Source organism: Lepisma saccharinum, chromosome 4, assembly GCF_977018435.1.
Source record: "Lepisma saccharinum chromosome 4, izLepSacc3.1, whole genome shotgun sequence".
In the NCBI taxonomy this organism is placed as follows: Eukaryota; Metazoa; Arthropoda; class Insecta; order Zygentoma; family Lepismatidae; genus Lepisma; species Lepisma saccharinum.
The window spans coordinates 13,025,948-13,051,848 of record NC_139232.1 but is presented as its reverse complement, the minus strand read 5'-3'; the positions used below and the strand labels follow the sequence as shown (position 1 = coordinate 13,051,848).

Sequence of the window (25,901 nt, the reverse complement as noted above, 5' to 3'; positions counted from 1 at the left end):
AAAATAGAACTTCTCATCTCTTCCGTATTACATGTCAGCTTATTTGAATTTTAATTTGAAATTATTACTATATATAAACAGTGCAGGATCTACAAATATTGGGCCCTCCTGCAAAATATTTCTAACGGCCCCAGGCCCGTAGCCAGAATTTTATTTCGGGGAGGGCAGCAGCCGACATCTAAAGAGAAAAAAATTGTGGCGGGGTAGAATTCCTGAGGATGAATTTCTCGGTACATTACAACTTATTATACAAGATGTTTAATCGAAGTAAAATTAATTACCACTATGCAGTGTTTAAATTATATATTTGTAGGATTTCGGGTGGGACTTCAGCCCCCGAGCCCTCCCCTGGCTAAGTGCCTGAACGGCCCGCTCTATATGAACGCGCTTGGGAAAGAAAATGTCGAAGATTTTGCTATTATTCAGTTTCTTCATTGTATGTGTGTAGAGATTTGATTTTAGTTCATCAACTTCGTTTTTCTTCCACTTCTCGCTAATCGTAACGTAACCAGAATGAGTGGTGATACAATGAAATTGATGAAGGGATACTCACAACGAACCTCTCCGCCACCAAGGTCGACATACTTCTGGAAAGTTAGGTAGAATTGAATTGAAGTTTTCCCAAATCAAATACACATGAAACTTTCGACAAAAGGCTGTTTAGATGCAACAATTGAATTGGGAATGATGGGTCGAGATCTGTTTCAGATCATTTCTGTAATTTGCTGTGCTTTTGCTTTCAGTGCGGCATGCGTTGGGTTGGTTCTGTAGTGGTAAGGAAATTAGGTTTGATGTCTTCCATAGTAAATACCAATTTTGTTCTATTTACGGAGACTCCACGATGGCGTAATTGTAGCGTCGTCGCCTTGTAATCAAGGGGTTCGATGGCCACAGAGTGGTTCAGATCCCACTTAAAACTGTAGGTCTAGTTCCGATTAGCCTTATCTAATATATAAAAATGGATGTGTGTGTGTGTGTGTGTGTGTGTGTGTGTGTTTGTTCCGGCATAACTCTCGAACGCCTGGAGCAATTTCAACCAAACTTCGTACGCATATGACTTATAATCTGGAAAGAAATACTGTGTGGGTAAGACACCCCTGGCACCCCTAGGGGTGTGGGTGGGAGGGGGTGACATGCAAAAATAATCGAAAACGACCGATATTAGTGTGGGATCCATAGTTTTCGTGGTCGCTAAGATGAATAGTGACACTCCCAATGCCGTTCAACTCCAAGACACCCCTAGGGGCGGGTGGGAAGGGGGACATGTAAAAATAATCGAAAACGACCGATATTAGTGTGGAATCCATATTTTTTCGGGGTCGCTAAGATGAATAGTGACACTGGCAATGCCGTTTAACTCCAACACACCCCAGCAGCCCTAGGGGTGGGGGTATGAAGATGGTGACATGTAAAAATAATAAAAAACGACCTATATTAGTGTGCAATCTATAGTTTTCGGAGTCGTTAAGATGAATAGTGACGCTCACAATGCCGTTCAACTCCAAGACACCGCTGGCACCACTAGGGGTGGGGGTGCGAAGGGGTGACATGTAAAACGACCAATATTAGTGTGGAATCCATAGTTTTCGGGGTCGCTAAGATGAATAGTGACACTCCCAATGCCGTTCAACTCCAGGACACCTCAGGCACCGCTAGGGGTGGGGGTGGGAAAGGGCAGTGGTCAGAAGTAGCGCGCTACTTGTAGCGTCGCTACAGTAGCTAGCTACAAAATTTGTAGCTGTAGCTGTAGCGACGCTACATTTTGAAAATTGTAGTTGTAGCTGTAGCGAAGCTACAAAATTCCTGTAGTTGTAGCGAAAATTCCTGTATTCGCTACAGCTACATTTTCTCTCAGCATTTTGAGGTGAATTTTGAATGTGGCAACAGCGTCAGAAAAAATCGACAATAACCTTTAATTTTGCAGGAGGTTCATAAAGACAAAGTCTATTACATGGAAATACAGATTATCTAGATTGTAGATTATAGATATCTGCATGTTATTTAATTAGTATCTGAATAATTCAGATATCCAGATAACTAACTGACATATATGAATATATTCCAGCTAGCAGCTATGTTTTTTTTAGCTGCATCGCTGCTCGTTTGCATCACCCCCGGAACAAATCCTGTGGATATCCATGGTGTAAGAGACACCAAAATGTCATTAATTGCTGTGTAAAAAACAACTTGCAGTGCAAAAACGAGTGATGTTTTTTCCGCTGCACTGACAAAGGAATAGTGCCAGCAATAAATGGTTCAGTACGTTAACAGCATTGATCATTGTCAGTATATAGGATCTCACCAGCAAGAAATTATTGTTACAAGAATGATAGAGTTTTTGGAATTACAATTATTTTCGCGATAATATTTGTTCACAAATTTTAAAATTACAATACGTTAAGAACACTCGGGTTTACACGACAGTTTCCTCAATATATTGTATCATATTGTGAAAAGTACGTATGAGTTATTGACTTTCTGCAGAAACGACAATTTTCTTTAGTTAATATGCATAGTTTTCAAATGTATGTATTTTTTCTACTTTTGCGTCACTTTTCTGTAACTTTTACTAATCATGACATCATCCTTCGCAGTTTCCTGCCTCTGGCTGGGTCGGCATAGAAGTCATGCCTCTCCATTATTTCCTGGTCTTCCACTACTCCTCTCTTTTCACGGTGTTACAATCTTGTCCTCTTCTCCTAACACTCTCCGCTATCTGCTCTTTCCACCGACATCTTGGTCTCCCCCCCCCCCCGGCCTTATTCCCACTGCTTGTTCATTATAATCTCTTACTGGTAGTCTTTCTGCATCCATCCTCTTCATGTGCCCGAACCATCTCATCCATGCCTGATCTATCCTGTCCTGAAGCTTCACCACACCCACTGTCTGTCGGATCTCCTCATTCCTTATTCTATCCCTTCTAGTCTTCTCCCATAGACTCCTTAAAAATTTCATCTCCACTGTCTGCATCTTTTTCTTGTCTCTCTATGTCACGTAATTATTGGCACATAGTATGTGTTATATATTACCTTCTTGCATTTCATAGGTACATCCCTGTTCCATATTAATGTTCGAACGCTTTGATATAGTCCACCACCCATTTGTCCTCGTCTGTTTATCTCCTCATCTATTCTTCAACTCTTCTCAATCATGACACTGAGGATGAATGGTTTATTTAATTATTCTCTTATCTATAGTCGCTTTCTGCCACTTTCGGCTAATTGTGAGAATGAGGAAGAATGATGAACATTGTGGGGAATGTAGGAGCAGGAGGATCCCATCCTCCCAACTTGGTGTCTTTCCTAGTTTTTGTTTTGAGTCCATTTTATGCATAGATAAGCTGATCGAGACTGGATCCGAGCCACTATGTGCCTCCGCTGGGTATCGAACCTGGAGCCCTTTTGTAAACAAAGAGCCCCAGGTACTTTTAATTCAAAATGCTGCCTTCATATCAGTCTATTAAAAAGTGAAATATTTATTCTCAAGGAAAATATGTTGATGTGAACATAAATACGTAATCCTACCAAATTTCATTTGTGTATAGTTGTAATCATTAATTTGGGTAAGACCCTAATTGCAATATTCATATATCAAATTTGAATTGAAATGCCACTTGCATAGGTATGTTATTCTCAAAAACTATAGTAAAAATAAGTAACTGAAGTAACACTGCTATCAAAATTATCAAGTGACGGGAATCATGATAATAATAACATAATCTATTTATCAGTAGTAGGGGATTTTTTAATATCCACATGGTTATTTTTAATTTTTTTATGCAGAAGTAGCGCAAAAAGTAGCGAAGTAGCGAGTAGCGAACAGGAGTAGCGTAGCGAGCTACTTTTTGGTAAATGTAGCGGTAGCTGTAGCGAAGCTACATTTTGGAAGAATAGCTGTAGCTGTAGCGAAGCTACTTTTAAAATGTAGCGTTCTGATCACTGGGAAAGGGGGACGTAAAACGAACGATATTAGTATGGAATCCATAGTATTCGGGGTCGCTAAGATGAACAGTGACACTCACAATGCCGTTCAACTCCAAGACACGGCTTGCACTCCTAGGGGTAGGGTGGGAAGGGAGTGACAAGTAAAAATAATCGAAAGCGACCGATATTAGTATGGAATCTATAGTTTACGGGGTCGCTACGATGAATAGTGGCACTCCCAATGCCGTTCAACTCCAAGTTCATTTTGGACAATAGTTAGAATTCATTATTTTCCTGTCTAATAGAAGATTGGTACAAATAAATACCTGGGTAACGCAGGGTAATCAGCTAGTTATACATAAAATGGACTTAAAACACCACTTCGTCCCAGTGGCGGCTCGTGGTGAACCAAAGTGGAGGGGCGATAGCTCACAAATTTGCTCTACTTGTAATGTGAGTTTAATTGATTAATTTCGTATGTAACAGCCAACATGATAAGAAATTGATATATTCGTCTTTACCGAATATCATGTTTTGCACGTTTGCACATATTATGATAAATTAATAATTATTTAACACTAATGCGAAGATTACGAAAGATGGAAGAAGAAGTAGAGTTCTAACAGATTTAGTTGTTTGATTTTTAACTTAACAGAGGGGAAAATTTATAAGCACAATGACGAATATTTACGTGCATTGAACGTGAAAATTACTAGTAAAAATCTTACACAAAAAACGTTTCCTGTCCAACATGACTAATTGATATATGAAATAGGGCAGCAAAGTAATCTCACTGGAAAGGTGATATCTGCGTTACCAGAAGCTCAAATTCTACAGTAAAAACTTCAAACTTACCAGAAATCTTCTTCAGACATGCTTGTTCTAGATTCAAATTCGTCTAGGCCGGCCTAGGTTTTTTATGTTTATTTTATTCATCCAGACTTCTGGTAGGAAAACTTCGCACCAACAAGTTCTCCACATAGCTCATCGCAACAAACGCACAACTACAGCACACTACCGAAAAAGCTTCACTTTTCCATGAAAAACGAAGAAACAACAAGCAAAGAGAATCAAGTATTCTCTTTGCAACAAGTGTCAATGCTATCGTCTACCCATGCAGTCATTTTATTGCCTCAGGGTTGCCAGACAATTTTGCCAAATTTTCAGAAATTCGTAGTACACAGGTTTCTGTAGCGGCTTTTGGTGAGTTTAGATGACTAGTTTCTAATTTATTTAACAGCCGGCCCGAAAAGAAATTGTGAAACTTTGTCACACTATCAGGGTTTTTTCAAAATGTGCTAATCAAAACATGTAATTAAATCTAATTTTGTGAGTAACACGAAGCTGTAGCCGACTTCCGTGGCTAACATACAGCATTGCAAAGCCATGGATCCTGGGTTCGAATCCCGGCCTGGACATGGGTGTTCTTTGTGAGTGCCCTTCCATCATTTAATTATCACTTATCCTCATCGTCGTGATTACCGAAAAGTAGCAGAAAGCGACGGTAAATAACAAATATCAAGCACCTGTCTGTACTTTTTTCAGTAACCGATATTTTCTTTCCTGATTGGAAATTGCATTATTTATTGCTCTATGGAATACAGAATGATTTCTTTCGACGGTTGGTAATTTTCCTTCTTGTGTTAACTTCATTGCTTTGGCAACTCTTCATTGTTTACCGTTCTCCGGAGAGAGGGCCAGTTTCGCCTAGGGGGTGGGTTTCGGACGACAAACCCTCCGTACTCCCAGCCACAGATCCCGCGCGTGTTATTCCCACAGTTCCCTCGCCTCTTACCCCTCGCGGCCGCGCCTGAGAATGCTCTACGTCTCGTAAACTGGGAGGACGGCGCCCCGCCACATTTCTCTCGAAGTTCCGTATTCCCCCGCACGGTGGCGTGCTTCGCAATTGTCGCGGAAGAATGAATACAGAACCGACTAACCAACGATCTAAAAGCAATGGAATATTTGCAATTAAGACAATGTAAAAGCTAACATATAAATGTCAATGTAATGGTTGTTCACTTGTGGTTACACACGGCAGTGCGGCGTCCGTATCGTCCTTATCAGCGGCCTCCCCTGAATGAATGTCCATTCTTTCTCAAGTGACTGCTAAACTCACACACCTCTCCTTTTCAGAGAAAATTTCCAAAAACTCTCTATTTCTCTATTAGATTAATCTTGTGCTCTAATTATGGTAATTTCAAGTTTGTTGTACATACCTCACAAGTGTTCAATGTGTTCCTATTTGCAGTTGCGACAGGCATCTAGGCGACACATCATTTTGTCCCGCAAGCATACCAGCATATCATGGTCCATCAGTATCATACTTGCAATTGTTTGTGAGAGAAGAATTTTAAATACATCTTCTTTCATGAATATCTACAAGAAAAAGTCACATGGGATAAATCTGGTAACCTGAGTGGCCACAGTATTAATGCCTCATCACTTTCTCATGCTGCCTCAGTGGCATCTTTACCATTACTGTCCCCTATCACCAAACACTGCAACTAGGTTTGGGCTATTTTCTACAGAAACTTGGAAACTTTATTATTCTTTTGTGTAGTATTTGAATGGGTTATTTTTAAAAATATCACAAATGTCTGAATAATTCTGTAGTATCGAAGCTATGAATATTCTGTGATTATCGTTCTTTTGTAATTTTCAGGACAAAATCGAAAGTTAAAGATGAATCTACCAAAAGGAAATCTGGGCTTGCTGGTTTGGTAAGTGTAAAACACACATTTAACATTGTATATGAATTATCAGCAGTTGTAGTAATTAATGTCATTTATTTTGAAAAATAATGTAGAAAAGTCAATTATTATCTAAGTCAGAAATAAACTTTGGGGGCATTCCATTGTCAAGGGTGGGACACGTGGACTACATTTTTGACATTGAAGTAACTATTCTACTGATAGTTAAGCAACATTTTTCTACAGTTTCTGTGAAACGAAATATGAAACTTAACACTGTCGATTAAACATAACTATCCTTAAAATACTTTTCCAGATTTGTGTCATTCGTGGGACAAAGGAAACACTGCCTCTTTAATTCATAATAAATTTATTTAAATTTCTGTGAATTGTCAAATGATGAAAAATAAATTATTTACGATAAAGAGAGAAGGTAATTGACCTTTAAATATTCTAGTGGAGTTGAAGGGAAAAAGGGTTAAAGGAGAAATTTATTGTTTCTTGGTGGGACACAATAGAAAACACAAGTACATCAAAAAGTTAAAATAAATTAACAGTATGTAAAATACTTTCTATCTTATGAGTTATGACTTAATTATGTATAATACTTCAATTTTTATGCAAATGAAAATTTTAGATTGTTCACTCACAAGATAGGATAAAGTTACAGCATTGCATTTAATTTTAAAAATTTAGGTTCAAGGGCACTTTCACATGGAATGATTGGAATGATCCTTTGGAATTTATCTACAAATCTCACTGCACTGCTAGCTACATTTGAAAATAACCCCCACAAAAAATTGTAGCTATAGATTTTGAATTCATTATAAGTAAATAAAATTTACAATATATTTAAGATTATAAATTAATCATGATTGTACACCTACATGAATTTTATTTATAGTTTCGCTTTGCCAGTGGAATTGATCTCCTTCTCTCAGGAATTGGTTTGTTCTTTGCTATTATCACCGGAGCAGGCCTACCCACTTTGGCACTTGTTTTTGGACAGATGACAAATACATTTATTCAACAAGCTACACAGGTAAATAATGACTTTTGTTTTCTCTTATGTTGTTGAATAATTTAATACACAACTGAAGAAAATTTCATTATGCAGAGTGAGTCATGATAGTCTCAAGGATTATATACCTACTGGCTCAAAAGTTATATACCTTTACATTCGGTAATACATCCTGGAATTTCTTAAAGAAGAATATAAAATGTGGAGGGGTGATGACCTCTTCGCTTTTAGTACTGAGAGCAAAATTGCATCATTTCATGATCGATGGTATTTTTTAGAAAAACTGGGCCAAAAAGAGCTTATAACATCTTCCAACCTTCCTGAACCTGTCATGTTTTACATTATTTCTGGAATATTGCAATACCAATAAGTACGTGTTACCAATACCAATAAGTTACATGAACGCATATACTTTTTTAAAAATGTGTCATTATAAAGTTTACATTAGTTAATCTCTATAATGTATAGTAAATGTAAAATGCATCCCCTCACACACTTTAAAAAAAAAATATTCTATCTAGTTTCGATGTTTCCCTTTTTCCTAGGGACTTGCTAATTTGAATGACAACAATAATGTAACTAACAAATCATCTGAAAATGATATTATCACAGAAGAATTTGGCAACTTTACAACAGATTTTCTTAGAAGTGAAACAGCATGGTCAACTGTCACAGATTCAAGCCAGATCTACCTCACAGCAAACCTAACTTTGAGGTAAGTTATTTTGAAAAAACTCTAGGCAGTATTGCAAGTTACATTTTTCTTTATTTTTTAGGTTTATCTATGTCAAAATTGAGCAGTGGTGTTCCAGTCAGTAGCACATCAGAGTGCCAAGCAGGAGACCCAGGTTTCCAGCACCTACTCTGCATGGAGCAGTTCTGGGGTTCACCCATTGTCTAACAAATGGTTTCCTGGGGGCTGGGATGTAAAGGCAGTTGCAGCATGGTGCTGATCACATCACATCCACAAATGGCTGAGATTATGAATGTGTAGGGCCCTACTGCCACATACCCCATATGCCTTCAGGGAATGTTGCAGTGTCCAAGGAGTAGCTTTGTCTTTGTTAAAACTAGTAGTGAGATTTTAGAAAAGTGAAAAGCAGAACTCTATATTTGGGCGCAACTTGGGGGGGGGGGGAGGTGTGAAGAATCGACATTGGGACTTAACTTGGGGGGGGGGGGATTGAGTTTTGGCTTAATATAATAAATATAGTGTCCAAGACTATTTTGCTAAGTAACTGTTGCATTTGCGAAATCATAAAAATTACTCCTTCAGGTCCCAGGAGGTTAACAAAAGTATCTTATAAATTTTATTAAACCTGAAAATTTTGGGGGCAAACATCCCCCTTTACCCCCACCAAGTTATGCCTATGACTGTAAATATAAGATTACTGGGAAGAATATAGACAATACTAGTGATAATGTCAGAGAGGGGAAGAAGGGAGAGGGCAAATATTGCACTAAATATTCCTCTCGCTTCATACAACATGAAAAGGAAACTATCTGAACATTTTTATACTGGGAATGAGAAAGAAATCCGCTGCAATGTTTTTATTCTGACAAACCATCATTTCCTCCTTGCTTTCATGCACAACCTTAAAATGAACAATTTATCCAAAATATTTACATGTCATTTGTACAGAAATTTGAATTTAGATTTTTAAAATTAGCAATAATGAACAAAGTATTAATATTTTTGTATTCAATAACAGTTTTCTCTTTACAGCTCAACCGAGGCAACTTGGATGACTGATCCTCTAACAGGAGAAGAATTCTTAAGTTATATGACACAATTCTCTCTCTACTATGTGTACATAGGAATTGCAGTTCTAGTTGCTGCATTCTTTCAGGTAATGCCACTATTAGTAGCATTGCCAATACAGTGTATGTGTGTGGCAGTACTGTAGGGTAACTGTGTCCTGAGAGATGTACAGGGTGGTGCATGTTGTATAAGTCGACCACAAGGAAAAAAACCTTGGGACGAAAAGTCCCCACGCAGCTTTCCCTTCTTTCCTCTATCTCGGACCATAAGGAAACATGGTCCACCTCTCCCCTTCCCCTACTTGGGGGGGTACGGTGCACAGGAGTCGCGGGTCTGCGCAGGTTGTTTTGCTCGTGGTTCCACTATATGTACCAACTTCAAATGACAACAAAAAGACAATGAGTGCTTGTAGTAACATTATGTGGTTATGAAATAACCATGGGCAATTAATACAGTGTATAATATGGACAATACAGATGTGAATGAACTTTGAAAATAATGTCCTTTAAATGTCCTCCTTCTGCTTGGATGTGGGAAGGCTTTCATCACGTGCATCTCAACTTGTCCTGTGTCCTGTGGAATACCACGTATTTCACAGCGACCGAAAGTTCACAACATTACTCATGGCTCTCCACTGTCTAACCCACCTCAGAATCAAAAACGATAGTGCTGTGTGGCTCTGAAAGAGGTGCATAGTGATCTTCATTGTTGTGCTGCAGTGCCCAGTGCCTGTTTGGATGAAGGCTACCACTGCCGCAATTCGCATCTGCATCTGCCAATGCTGCATGGTAGCTGTATCTGACAGATATAGATATGCCACATTTGTGCATGTGAATTTTGGCAAGGTTGCCAACTCAAATTGATAGATACAATATGCGCCACCCTGTATCTAGGATGTTTAATCATCTCAATTTTAACCCAGAAGCAAAATACATAATATTTTCTGAGTAAATTGAATTTATCATTGTCATCATATGGTCAATATAACAAATCGTACAACACCCCCTATACGCCTTCATGGCGTGGTGCTAAGCACAGGGGAGCACTTTTACTTCTTTTTTTTTACAAAGTGCTTTATGTATAAGATTAGGATTGTAGAACAATTCCATTGTACTTAACATTGTGCAAGAATGCAACAGTGCAATACATCTAGGTTATTACATTTTACTTTCACAATATAAATTAAAAATTGTTTGTAATATTTCTAAACTCTTCATTACATTTTTCTTTTTTTTTCATCATGTAGATTTCCATTCTTAATATTAAAGACTCTGAACTTACTGATACCTGTACACTGTTGTTTTGCAACTGCTAAATTGAAAACTTTGAATGGTAAGTGATGAAGCAAAACATAAACTAAAGTGTTCTGTTTTTTTCTTTCATTTCTTTCCTGGAGAAACTGCTAAACTACAGGCAATGCAACTGGATTCTGAACAAAAGTATGCTATTAACATGATAAACGCATTACATATCATTTGGGAGAGATCCCCAATGTAATTTTTCTACTTTGATTCAAAGAATTTTTCAGTATGCTAGAAACAATAGAGCACTTGAAACATTTTAAAACTTATTTATTGTTAGCAATATTATTGCTGCCTAGATGGTCATTAATATGTCATAAAAGAACAGTTGAAAATCTTATCTTTGTATCTTCTTAAATACAAGACACCTATTTTCAGACTCTTTGCTGGGAGGTAACATGTGAGCGCCAAGTATACAGACTACGACAAGAATTTTTTCGCCAAGTGCTGAGGCAAGACATTGGTTGGTTTGACGAGCATCAGACAGGAAATTTAACAACAAAATTATCAGAGTAAGTTTTCAATAAGTTTAGATACATTGGATACCTGCATAGTTGCGGTCGAGCCGACTTTATGGGGGGGCAAAGCACTTTCTGCCCCCCTCCCAAAATTTATTTTAAGTTGTTGCTTTTGGATACTTGACATTGCTAGTAGTTTTCATATTATAAAATTGATATATTGAATTCAGAGTACATCTAAGTTCCAAGATAATTCAGTGTTTATAAAGTTATAAAATAATAACTTATAAATGGTAAACTATAATATAATTCAAATTTAAAACCTTAAAATATTTAGTTGCATCATCCACTGACCTCCGTGGTGGAGTGGTTAGCATGGTTATTCTTTGTGATTGAGGCCCAGATTTTGATGCCTAAAAATCTTTGAAAAATGACCTTTAAAATGACAACAAAAATCCTGTAAAATGACCTAAAATCTTTGAAAATGACCCAAGAATTCGTACAAAACTCAATCTTCTTATTGAAAATAGTATATATATTCCAAGACAAACAATTTAACAATTGCTTCTTCATCTTGGTGTGCTTATTCACAGTACGACTGTGAATAAGAAACTCAACAATGTTGCATTTCGCAATTTTCAGACAGGCTTTGTTGCGGTGGTAGTTAAACACAGAGTTAGTAGTGCAATATAACATTCAGACAAAACAGAAATTGTTGAACTTCTTATGTTTCAGCATGCAATGAAACAATTTTTTTCAAAAATGACCTAAAATGATGCAAAATTTTAAAAAATGACCTAAAAATGATGCAAAATTTTAAAAAATGACCGAAAAATAAAGTGGTAAAAAATGACCCAAAAAATTATATTTCTTCAACCTGAGGAGGGTGTTCAGGATTTCTGTACTAGTTAGCAATGTCTACGTTGCACCAGTTAAAAGATGAAATGTCATGAAAATCCGAGCCCTGCTCATGATCATTTTCGTGATTAGCCAAAAGTGGCAGAAAAGCGAAGAAAAATAAACCAAACCAATCATTAGATCGTTCACAATAATAATCATCTACTATTGATCTAGAAGCACTTGTGATTGTAGTAGGTTTCTTAATTACTTGTGTCATGCTGAAATGTTTCCTTGGTTAGCTGGGTGTGCTAAAAGAAACAAAATATAGTTTTGCTATACATGTATAATATTTTGGGCAAAAGACTCTGAATGGCTTAAGGTGTTCTGACTTGAGCAACCTAATTAAAAAAGCTATAAAACACAAGTCTTCCAAACCTTTGTTGCATAGTAAGGCATCTCGTTTGCTAGCTATTTATAAAATATGCATGGATCATGTTTTATCGGAAGCAGACCATCTTTAGGCAATAAATCACAATGAGATTGTACTTTCAAATAGACAGAACTTACATCGACTAATCCCATAAGTAAACTATTAAGCAAAAAAGGGTGCAGCCTTCCTTTGGACTTGGTATTCCCACCCAAAATTAAATGCTCATGCTACACCACTGTAAATTACATATTTGTCATTTTAATTATGTATTTCCTTGCGTGAAGTGACTCACAAAATTTATTTTATCTGTTTTTCAGTGATATAGAAAGAATCAGGGAAGGAATAGGTAGCAAATTCAGCTTGGTGACCCAGTATGTAGCAACATTTGTATCAGGTTTAGTTGTAGGCCTGATAGCCAACTGGAAACTTACTTTAGTCATCTTAGCTCTTTCACCTATTCTGGCAGGAATGTCTGGATTTATGGCCAGGGTAAAATTCTTTTACTTAATTTTTGGTAGTACATATAATGAAAACAGGTTTTTGTTTATGTTGACAAGCATGGGCATCAACAGAAATTTTTGTAAGGGAGGTCAGGCCATTGATAAAACTCGGTAGAAATTATAGCAATAATGGTTGTGATAATAATTATAAAATAAGAAGTTATAAACAAAAAATAAATGAATTTTATTCCAAATTATTATTATTATTATTATTATTATTATTATTGTTATTGTTATTATTGTTATTATTAATAATAATAATAATACATCCCTTGGGGAGAATCTTCTACTCCTTCTACCAGATGAGTGAATATCCAGCATAACTTTTAAAAATTTTACACAGTTAATGTACTAAAACGCATAGTTATTTTAAGTTTTAAATACCTCATTCAAGAAAAAACTTTAATGTTTAGTCATAACATTTATAATTAGACATAAGCGAGATACTAACTTCTTCTGTGACACTTACTTGCAGAGGTACTATTAATTTCAGTGGCCTCTGCCACCATCTGCTTGGGAATTCCCCAAACACGAATAACATTTATGCTGTGTGACCTCTCACAAAAATCTCTAATTTTTGGAATTTTGAAAACGTGTTCCTGTATTTTGTGATCTAACACAGTTTCTTACTTCAATCACTCTGTTCGAATACTAACTTAAATGAACTTTATATCTGTTATTAACAATAAAAATAACCTGTCTTTTTTATAACTTGAAATGAATGATCCCAATTTCCAGAGGGTCAATGGACTGGTTCGACCCCTCTCCCTCTCCCAACATCCATGTTGAAAAGAACAGGTTATGGGAATGGGTTAGGAGTTCAACTCCCCGCCCCAAATATCTTCTGGATGGTAGTATTAAAACTAAAGTGTACCAGATGTAAATTAACTTACATTTTTCCCACTTCTTTTATATCACAATATTTAAATAAAAAGTTTTCAATTTCTTACCAACAGATGGAGTAGAAATATTATGTAAAAAGCTGAGTCTTCTGTGTCCTAATGAAAACTTATACTTATGTAAACTTTAAACCCACACAAGTAATAAGAATCTTAAAAAGTACACCAACTCTTATTCCAAAATCAATTAAAAATTATTTGAATTTGTGCTCTGTACATGATGTAGAGTAGAGTACTGCATTGGACCACTTTCGCTCAAAAATACTTGATTGAATCTCCCACGCTCGAGTGTGATACGCTCGATTGTACTGCGCATGTGAAAATAATCGTAGAAACATAAAATGTCAGTCTAGGTAGTTTCAGCCCATCTATTTCATTTTCACATATCTCGGTTAAGATATACAAAACTGCATTTTAACATGGAGATGATGACTATGTTCACTTAAGTTTCAATTGCATTTCGTCTTTTACTTCACGATCCATGTTTGAGGGCCCACTATCATAGACAAATGACAGAAATACGTGTAGTAATAGGGTTCGAGAGTTCGAGTGTATTCTGCTTGTTAGAGTGTAAGACCTATCAATTCTGCATGCCACCCAGGGTTGCCCGTGCAAACTATTTGCCTGCTCGGGCAAAAAATGCTCATTGCAGCACACTAATGTAGAGTGTGTAATTACACATTTGAAGTTTTTGCAAATCATAGGGGTATGTGGAATACTAAAATTTCAGTATAGGGATTAGGGAAAAGTTCTTGCCCTATCCCAATTTTGGGACCCGTAGAAGTCAAGTCAGTTGAATTGTTGAAGGTTTCTTCATTGTAATTGTCAGAAATTTATTAGAAATAGTAATTTTTATTCCAGAAATGCAAGAAGAATTACTTCAGGGAGAAATAAGAGTGTCGAATTCCAAATGTTCATATACCGTACATTGTTTGTGCTTAAATAGTAATAGTATTAACAATAATATGCCTCTTTGTTTATGAAAATTAAGTTCCTGTAATTATATTGTAATGGGCTTTGTATATTTCTTTAATTCTTAAATTTTTATCATTTTTATTATTTTTGCATTACATTACATTAAATTGCATGGCACAACTGTCCTTTGAGGGCCAACGGTTACCAACTTTTGTTCAGTTCATATTCCTATTGCCAATACTATCTGGCTATCTAGAAAATAGCCCACAACTTGACTTAATATCAACATTTTTGATGCTCCAAAACAAGACTGCCAACATCAAAACTGAGAGTACTAACCATTGTAATATGATCTGTAAATAAATTGACTATAGCAGTGAATTCTGCAGCACTGTGTTATCAGTCATTAAACCTTTCTTCTAGATAGTATCAAGTTCAGCAGCAAGGGAGCAACTGAAATATGGTATAGCGGGAGGGATTGCAGAAGAAGTTATTAGTTGTATACGTACTGTAGCAGCCTTTGGAGGGCAGAAACAAGAAATAAAAAGGTAAGTAAAATAAATAGCAGACAAAAAGTCACAACACCTAGGATAATCCAAATTCACAAAATTCTTTATGTTCTTTCTTGGGTATGAGAAATAATTCAGAGTCTATGTACACAAAGATGTATTAAAATATGGCTACAATATAGCTGGTTGGACAGCTTTGACTGGATATGAATCTTAATTTTTTGCCGACCTACATGGCAAAGTGGTTAGCACAGCATCCTATGATGCCAGGGTTCCCAGGTTCGAATACCAGCCTTGGCATGGGTGTTCTTTGTGAATGTTCCTTCTCTCGACAGAAAAACAATGCAAAATAATACAAATTTTAAAAATCAATCTTAATGTGTCATTTGAACTTTTGAATTATTTTACATCCCTAGAGGATGCCGTAGGTAGGTCTTATGTTATCAACAGGTGGCATGAAGCATCACCTTATTAACAACAGTTAACCAAAAATGGCAGAAAGCATCGTAAAATAACCAAATCAACACCTTAATTGTAAAGAACACACCATTTCCTAAATCTACTTGACTGAAATACAGGATAGCTTTTTTTTTAAACAAATCTCTTTCATGGTTAATGAGATGGAAAAATATTTTCTTTTTAATTGAAATTAACATTTATGTGACATTGATGTTTGACATTGCTTTATTACTTTTCCTTCAGGTATGAGGCAGCTTTAGAAGATGGAAGACAAATTGCCATGAGAAAATATTATATATTATCAGTGGGCCTGGGAGTAGTATTTTTCACTACGTATGGCTCATATGGCTTGGCATTTTGGTATGGAGCTGAGTTAATTGGAGAAGGCGAATTTTCTCCAGGAAGTGTATTTACAGTGAGTACTGCACTAAAATTAATTTTATTTTATGAAAAGGTGTGGATAAGAAGTGATTGTAAAGGCATCTTAAATCTTATTATCCTTGCATCGATTCAAATTGCATTATCAATATAATAAAAAAATAAAAATTGATTGTGTGTCAACTTTAGCAACTCCTAGTTTTGTTTGGTGTCAAGATTTTACTACATAAAACATGGAAACATTAAAAAATATGAAGATATCATTTTTACTAAGAAGAGTCATATTCATCAGCATGGAAATTAACATGGATGTTGTCATTTCAAGTAAAGGGTAACAGTTTCATACATCGGAGACACATTTCTTCAATTTTACACAAGAAACTACTTACGGAAATGATTTTCTCCAAGGTTTACAACGTTCGTCGAGGTATTTTCTTTCATCGTGGAATATATTTGACCGGGAAATCATGTATTTTTCAAGAGAAATATCTCACCGAGGCACAATTGCCATTGCTTTCATTTGCTTTCCCTACGACAACTGGATGCTGCGTACGTTTGATGACGTAAGCCCCTCCGTGTTTCAAACCCCCTTTTTTTTTCTTTTTACTATGCTTGCCTAACGTAACCAAACCTAACCTAACCTTATAGGAAATGGTTCGTGGGGCTATCCGTGAATGGTTTGTGGGGCTATCCATGAATGGTTCGTGGGGCTATCGGTCAGCTACCATGCATAATGGTTCATAGGGCTATCCATGAATGGTTTGTGGGGCTATCCGTGAATGGTTTTTGGGGCTATCCGTGTATGGTTCGTGGGGCTATCCGTCAGCTACCCCTGCATAATGTACAATTTGCACAAGTGACGAACACGGTAGTAGGTATTTTTTGGTGAAGGATGTTGGAAACACTGCATGCCCACTACGGTAGTCAAGATTTGCCTGCCATATTCTGTGTTATGGAAGCAAAAAAAGGAGTCAAAGAAATTACTCTCTATTTGAAAAATTGTGTTATTTTTTTTTCATGTAAAAAGCATAATGGCACCTTGAACTATGTTCCGCAATACACAATTGGTAAGTACGAACCATGCGAAACACAAAATATCCGATTTTAATGTGTCTCCGATCTATGAAACTGGTACCAAAAAGTAACAGAAAGAAGTAGGGCTCCTTATAATTACTTTTACAATTTGGTAATAGCTTATTAATGTTAGTAGCAAAAAAGTGATTGTTCAATTGCATTTACTTCCCAATTCCATTAACATACTACTGGTTTTAACCTACAACTATAACTTGTATGGAAGTGTGTTTGTGTGTGTAGTACATGTTAGACGTAGCCAATATATAGTTTACGCCAGAGAGAGAGGGCGAGTGAGTGTGTCTGTATGTATATGGAAACACTGCTTTTTCTGAAACATCATTAACAATTTCAATATTTCCTGTTTTCAGGTATTTTTCAGCGTAATGGCAGGAGCATTTTCTTTGGGTAATGCTCTTCCATTCATTAATGCAGTCAGTACAGCAATTGGGTCTGCTTCTACAATCTTTGATATAATTGATCGTGTTCCTAACATTGATCCATATAGTAAAGAAGGAGCAGTTCCAAAGGAGGTCAAAGGTCACTTAAAATTCAAAAATGTAACATTTGCATATCCTTCACGGCCAGAAATAGAGGTAATTTTTCTATTTACATCAGTTTCTAGACGATTTGAATTCTTAGTTTAACAATATGTTGTAGGATAAGTCCGTCATTCATGGTTATTTCATCATTTTCATTCTTCAAACAATAAGAGAAAATTCTGTGTAAGAATATAAATGTTGTATGATACAGATTTAATAAATGAACCTAGCATGAGTTAGTATTGATGTATTCAGGTGTATTAATGCATACAACAAATGCAGGATAATATGTTAAAATGCTTAATAACTTCTATAGTTATGGGAATAAAACAAGGAAATTTTGCAACAATAATTTCCTTGTATATGAAGATGGAATAAATCATGTAAACAAATTATCACTTTTAGAGGTCAAGCTATTTTAAGATATCTAACTTTCTGTATAATCTTAACAGGTACTTCAAAATTTTAGTATCAATATAGAACCAGGAAAAACAGTAGCTTTGGTTGGTTCTAGTGGAGCAGGAAAGAGCACAGTTATTGGATTACTTCTTCGATTTTATGACCCACTTAAAGGGCAGGTAAGGACATTGTTTCTTTAATAAAATAAGACCAATTGCTTTAAATTATTTCAATGATTGTGATAATAATATTGCTATAACTCTCTTTATGCTAATACATATAAATATATATATATATATCTTTATCTTCCCTTATCCTTCCTTTATTGATAATTAGTTCTCACACATTTCAAACAAAAGATTACATCTCTTCACTGCAAGAACAACAATTAAATAACTCCACATGTGCCTAAACCAGCTTACAAACTATTAGTACTTCCCTTAAATATCCATACACCTTCCTAACACCACAAATAATGCATATTATGTACAAGATTTCTTTGTTTCTCTTTAGATATGATTTTGATTATGTATGTTGGCGGTTGGCCTTATAGCACACAGGATCAGTGAACCCCCAGTAATATACGGCATTTACCTCAAGAATGGACAATAAACAATGTCTTTACCTTTTGACAATTTTTTGCTAAAATTCCTCCACAGGAAGTCATGTACTTGTGTCCGTAACACGGCAAATTCTTTTGCTGAGAAAGAGAAACCGCGAATCGGCCGCCCTCATGCACACCCTCAGCTGAACCCCCACAGGAGAGCTCTTGCCATAGGGAAGGTTCGGGCGGCAGGCAGAAGCTCGGGGTAGCTATATGGACAAAATATATGGCAAAGGATACTGAGGAACCTCGATCTCCAACCAACAGTCATGTGCAGTTCGTGCTCTCTCAGAAGCTGCAGCAGAAGCCAGAAGGCACCGTCCTCGCTGCGCGTGAGGCCCAGCTGGTTCCTCCCTTCCAGTGTTGCCCTGTGAGGTTCAAGTTTGAAGCGCATTCGTTACATATTCAATCTTCTCTGTTGAATCATTTTTGTACCGAACTTCTTGGCATAATTGCGAAATTGTGGCAGAGAAGGATGAGTAGAAATGAATGAAAGCTGGAATTAGACACGATGAATTAAAATAAAAGAAATACATTACTAAAATAACTCGTGCATGCATTCAGACTTTTTCCTTAAAGATGGAAACACTTCGGATATGTGAAAGTAAAAGAATGGCGCGATCTTAGACAAGAAAGGAAGATGTGACAAACCCTGTTGGTGTCAATGTTTCAAGGTTGTAAGTTTTCAAAGTGCTTGGATAGTTGTTGCAAAATATTGATGCTCCAAAGGATGTTACGTCATTTGATGCAGTGTAGGTGTTGCTGTCTGCGCAGGTAAGAAATGACCGCTAAAATGCATTCAATTAACGGAAACATACCCTCTCATCTGTTGAAAGAAAATTAGAGATAAAGCATGTGCTGGTCGACCAACTCCAAATTTGAAGATAAAAAAAAAAAAAGCTGTAACATTCCAATGAAAGGTTCTCAGGTTTCTAGTACGCATATGTCATTGGTTGCCATTTCCCTTTAATAATTGTAGGACCATTGTGATTAGTCGTTTTATAATTGCAGGCATGGACGTCCGGAAGGGGAAAAGGGGCCACACCTGCCTGGAATATTAATGTCAACCTAAAACTATTTATTACACACATATAATTTCATTTCAGTCACAGTAATTTATGATGATTATTATAAAGACGTTGGAGGGACTGAAGGAGTGTTTTTTGAGAGAACAGTACTATTACAAGGAAAAATGTGCCTCGTTTGTCCCCCCTAGAAAAAAAAAATGATCTTGCTTCCCATCCCTGGAACAAATCCTGAGGACGTCCATGATGCCCATAAATCCCGAAATTTCTTTCATAGATGCACAATTTATTGTACTTAGTTTTAGTCCTAAATTTATACACACACCTCTACTATGAAACCTCATTCTATGAAAAAAATATGTACCAATCTTTTAAGCCTCCCCCCACCCACATATCCCTTTGTTTCCTGAAGAAAGTCTATTTGAGAAAAATGAATATGTGTCATATGACTTCGGTGAACCCCCAGGAAAATAATGCACGAGCCGCACCTGGTGTGTGTATCAGACCTCCCCGATGGTGTAATGCTAATGTTGTTGTCTTGTAATCAAGTGGTCCTGGGTTCAACACCCAGTGGAAGCTCACAGTAGTTTAGATGCCACTTTAAACTGTAGGTCCAGTCCCGATTAGCCTATATGTGTATAAAGTGGACTTAAAAAGAAAAAACTCAAACTCATGTGTGTGTGAGAACAAGTATGTGTGTTTCTATTTTGCATATACTGGTACATATAGACTAAACCATTTGTTTTAATGTTTTCTACATGTAATCCTACTTTGTACTACTTTGTTCTAAGTTAGGTGGTAGAACAACCCTAGGCTGAACCTCATTCAGCATAAAATAAAAATATTATTCTATTCTAGATTTTAATTTTCTTTCTTGGTGTTTTTATTATTCCAATACTTGAGCTCAATACATATTGGTTTGGGTGCATTTCTATTTTTGGTTTTCTGTAGAGCACAATTATTTCTCTTAAAATTTACTTTCAGGTACTTCTTGATGATAGAAATATTCAGGAACTCAATCTATCATGGTTACGTCGACAGATTGGAGTTGTCTCACAGGAACCAGTCCTGTTCGGAACTTCAATATATGAAAATATCCGATATGGAAGAGAAGATGTATCATTCGCTGAAGTGGTGGAAGCTTGTAAAATGGCCAATGCCCATGACTTCATTGTACAACTACCTGAGGTATGGAATTGAGACATAGTAAAATTAAACGACGCACAAATGGCATCAATACATTACATATTAAAGAATAATACAAATGTGATTTGGTGTTATAGGTAATTTTGTAATAAAGTAAGCCAACCTAACCTTAACAAAAATTCATGCATAAAAGTATGAAATACCCCATTAAAATGTACATGGGAATCAAAGGTGCCCCATGAGATATATGTGAAAAAACTTTATGTTATTCGAATGTTGAAATTGTAGCAATATTTTATTTCAAACAATATTGTTTTCTGTGATATACAGGCTGTGAATTACAGCAATTAGCTGCCATGTCCAACAAAATAATGGGAGAATGTCTTCACTAAAGACATTAAAATCATGTTGACTGTCGTAACTGGAGGTGTGCAGGATGGGGAAAGTCTGAAAATGTTCATTAACAAAGTGATAGATGTATATATGGAAAAGAAGCAAGACGAATCCAGTTCCTAGTGGACTCCAATCTGAACTTGTCTACAACACCAAAGTATTTTCAAGTAAATTTCAATTATATGATTTGTAAAATAATAATAATAATAATAACAATAATAAAGTAAAATATACGGTTCTATGACTGAAAGCAAGGTATGAAATCTTACTCCGAAAAAAATCCTGCAGGTGTTATTGATAGGAATTGTTCTTCGAATGGAAGTTGTTTGAATTGATTATGTTCTCTCTTTTTTCAAAGTCCTACAACACATTGGTCGGCGATAGAGGTGCTCAGATGTCAGGTGGACAAAAACAGAGAATAGCCATTGCAAGAGCATTAGTCAGAAACCCTAAAATCCTTCTGCTAGATGAGGCAACTTCAGCTCTGGATGCCAACAGTGAAGGAATTGTGCAGGAAGCACTTGACAAGGTAAGAACACTTTTATAAAAAAGTAAAAGTAAAGTGCTCCCCTGTGTTTTGCACCATGCCATGAAGGCATATAGGCAGGGCCATTTTTTCTTATTAGCGATAAACGGAAAATGTAATGGAGAGATGCAGCAAGTAATATACGCACGATTTATCACAAATGTGACTGATTTATGGCTGTAATTTTGTCGCGAATTTTCGTGAAAATTGACCATTTCTGCAAACATTTTATGATAAACACGAAAAAATGGCATTTTTACAAATTTCTTTTTTACCCTAGAACACTACCGTACGTAAAATTTACGTATGCTTTGCGCTCAAATCCCTCCCCTACCTCCAACCTCGCACCCACTCACTCCTCAAGATGTCTGTCGGACATAAGGCAGCACTGTGATAAGGAGGGTGCAAGCACTGATTGTCTTGATTTGGTTTCTTATGTTGTGCACTGTACGTCAATTTTACGTAACTGTAGTAAAACGAGAAAATCTTTCACATAATTTTGACATTTGTAAGTTCGATTTGGATACTAAGATTTTGAAAACGAAAGTTTAGAAGCATGCACTATTTTCTTGTAAGACTTTAAAATTACATTTGTTTCTTATTTACAGCATTTTGAATATTATTATTGTTTGCTTTTTATTGTTCAAACTTTTAGCCTTCATTCTTAATGTACGAACGGGCTTGTAAAGCAAGAGCATCTCTAAAAATATTCTATGTTTAATGAAACCATGTTTATACATTTTTACAATGAAGAATAAAATTCCAATATAAGGAAAAATAAATAAAATAATGTTCTCAATGAATAGAAATTTATTTTCATGATGTAGAGGTTGTTTTAAAAATCAATTCCTTCATGTCCATAAAATTTATGTAGCAGGCCGGTTCAAATCCGGGAACTTTTCTAACGATGGAAGTGGCCCCGGCGCCCACCCAGCATCGAATAACATGGGTACCTGGGGGAAACCCTGGGGGATAAAGGTGGTCAGGGGCGTGATGCTGATCACATCACCCCCACTCACGACCGGATCAAGAAAGTGTGGGGCGTTACCCCCACACCCCCTATATGCCTTCATGGTGTGGTGCTATGCACAGGGGAGTACTTTTTATAGTTACACTGTAATATTGGAACACAGTAGTGTTCTAAGGTTAAGAAATATATTTGATTTGAAGATGTTGGCTGCAAAGGTATGAAAAATCATTTGGAAAGGCACAGTAACCTGAAAGTATTATTTTTTATGTGCAGGTGACTGGGTTTTCTTGATCCTTTGGAACATTCCATTTATTTAGAAATACATTCGTTTTTAGCTGCAAGAGTAACGGAAGGCATGAACGTCTATTTATTCTCTTGGGTTTCCCCTTCGCATTTCTACCGATGATTATCAAGGGAGTAAGAATCTTCGAAAGTAACTGGCACCAGGCAAATGCCACAGAAGTCTGAAACACGTTTTGTTCCCCACCCTTCATTTACCTCTCAGAACTCTCCTTCCCAATCCCACTGCAGTCTGCCTCTAGGTCAGGGTGCTCTAGGCACGTGCAGACATATTGTCTGTAGTGATGGAAATTCCAAGATAACACTGGTGGTATATTTATACATTTCTGAGAAGTTGAGAACTACTTCAGGTAGGCGTAAATATCAGATCAGTTTATTCCCATCTTTCTGACGGAGATGGGGAGAAATGGTGAAGTTAGTGTTATCTCTCGGACTAACCAATTCAAGGAACATGGTTTCGTGGCAAGTGGTACTAATATATTAATGTGTAAACATTGTATACAAGAGTTGAGTGGAAAAGTCACGATCTTGTATAAAATCATTCATTGATTTAGTAACATTATGTATAAGTGCATGGCATTAAAAATTATCATGAAATTTTCACGAAATTACTACCATATATTTAAATATAAACACGATATTTTATATATTTTTTATGGAATTTTTGAAAAATTAACACAAAAAAAAAGAGCCCTGCATATAGGAGATGTGGAATTTGGGCCCCACACTTTCTTGATCACGGCCAAAGGTGGAGAAGATGTGATCAGCACCATGCCCCTAGCCACCTGTATGCCCCAGAGTTTCCTCCAGGTACCCACTTTATACGATGCTGGGTGGGTGCCGGAGCTGCTTGAACAGGTGGAAAAAATCCCGGTCCTCCCCCCACCAGGGATCAAACCTTGATCTCTCCCATGGTAGTCAGATGCCCTAACGACTGAGCTACTGCAGCTCATAGGAACACTTTTATACTGAAACAATTTTCATAGTAAGCTATAATTTTAAATTGAAACATTTGCTGTTTGCATTTAGTAATTATGCACAGTGCGAGAAACATTTACAGTGGGGATGAATCAATGTGAATTTTGCCGACAAAGGATATACTAACAGCAATAATTGATATTAAATGGCAAGCATTCACCTCCTCAATTAATGTTTGATAAGATTACTGCAATAGGTTGTGTCTTAGAAAAATAACATTTATAAATATGCTTTACAGAACCAGAGTACATTAATTATAACTTTTAAAAATAAAAGTTTGTTATTGGAAAGTATAAATTATAATTTAATCACAGACACTAGTCGATACTTTTTTGGAGTTTGAGTAGTTTTCTGGGTATGCAAAATGCCATGCGACTCTTTTGCAGAACCAAACTATTATGGATATTATGCAATATTCAAAGCTTTCCTATAATTATGCAATATTCAAAGCTTTCCTAAAATTATACAAAATTTAAAACTTTCCTAAAATTATGTCAAAATTCAAAACTTTCCTCAAATTATGCATAATTCAAAACTTGCCTAAATTTTGCACTAGTATTGTGATTAAATGACAGCTCTTTAATATTCTCATCACATATATGAACTTATGAATGTTTAAAAATAAAACTGGCAATTTGTTATTGTATAGTTCCAATGGAATTGTTACAATTTAAATGTATAAATGTTATGAATTATTTATGGGTGTTACAATTTTTAAGTATCAGTAAGAGTACTGGTTCAAAGTGGTATAAGCTTAGTCCTACTAAAAAAGAATAGCCAAATAGCAGAATTCTGCACTTAATTACAGATTAATTTTAAAAATATCATAATGATAAAATTATCAATATTGCCAGTACTTTTATATACCTATATCAGCTGATACAGATTCAGCATTGAATGTTTTGCCTCGTCCACAATTTCACTCTAGTTTCCTGCATTCAAGGTTTTCATATGCAAATACATATACATATATATATATATATATATATATAAGCCATTAATATGCAAGAAATAATAAAAAGGGTGTTATTATTATGGTTACATCTTATACCTATGCTGGGATGAATTCTATAGAAATAGCAAGGCAAAAAGTTTGTGCTTTATGACACTTGGCAAACAAATTGGAACCTTGATTAATAAACACTTTTCTATCACAATGTCAATGGTGTTTCAAACTAATCTTTATCTTTTCAACTCCTTATCATTAAAAAAATGTATCTTTTAAATATTATATATTGTAGATGGCTAGGGATACTGGTGCAGACCAATGGTCAGAACAAAGATTCCTTAATAACTGTGGTACAAAACCAACCAACCCTGTTTCAGGATCTCCTTTACTGCAGGGTCTTCAGGACCCTTATCGCTGCCACTGCTGCTTGATATCCAAAGAAAATCTCATCATCATTCATCACCAGTAGGGCTGTAAGATATATCTCTGTCAGTATAATTCATATGACTGTTATTACTATAGAACTTCTCCTTGATATAATTTATATTAAATATTAAGGGATGCAATTTTCCTCTTTCCAGGCAATGAAAGGAAGGACCACAATTATAGTTGCTCACAGGCTTTCGACTGTAAAGAATGCTGATGTTATATATGCACTAAAGGTAATTATTTTCCAAATGTATTCTTGTTCAATGTTAAAAGTTTGATATGAATGCTTAAGAACTCTCTTAATGAGATATTATAAAAATTACAAATAATTATAATTATTACACATTTTATAATATAATCAAAAGATTGGCAAAGTTCATTTTATGCTCAAATAGGCTAATCAGGGCCTACAGTTTCAGGTGGGATCTGAACCATTCTGCAATATATCTTTACCAGTAACTCTTGATTACAAGGCCACATT

The 25,901-nt window shown here is 36.0% G+C and overlaps 1 protein-coding gene across 2 annotated transcripts in view; it reads left to right on the top strand.

Annotated features, from left to right (window-relative positions):
- LOC145986384 (ATP-dependent translocase ABCB1-like) overlaps positions 1 to 25,901 on the top strand; it is a 114,670-nt gene that overhangs the window by 47,986 nt on the left and 40,783 nt on the right. For both annotated transcript variants that reach the window (XM_083120329.1, XM_083120327.1), the window contains exons 2-14: positions 6,589 to 6,646; positions 7,521 to 7,658; positions 8,183 to 8,352; positions 9,364 to 9,487; positions 11,079 to 11,212; positions 12,746 to 12,917; positions 15,166 to 15,290; positions 15,954 to 16,125; positions 17,531 to 17,755; positions 18,154 to 18,279; positions 20,714 to 20,917; positions 21,627 to 21,797; positions 25,573 to 25,653. In XM_083120329.1, the coding sequence (XP_082976455.1) occupies positions 6,589 to 6,646; positions 7,521 to 7,658; positions 8,183 to 8,352; positions 9,364 to 9,487; positions 11,079 to 11,212; positions 12,746 to 12,917; positions 15,166 to 15,290; positions 15,954 to 16,125; positions 17,531 to 17,755; positions 18,154 to 18,279; positions 20,714 to 20,917; positions 21,627 to 21,797; positions 25,573 to 25,653 (1,900 nt within the window). The remainder of the gene's footprint in view (positions 1 to 6,588; positions 6,647 to 7,520; positions 7,659 to 8,182; positions 8,353 to 9,363; positions 9,488 to 11,078; positions 11,213 to 12,745; positions 12,918 to 15,165; positions 15,291 to 15,953; positions 16,126 to 17,530; positions 17,756 to 18,153; positions 18,280 to 20,713; positions 20,918 to 21,626; positions 21,798 to 25,572; positions 25,654 to 25,901) is intronic.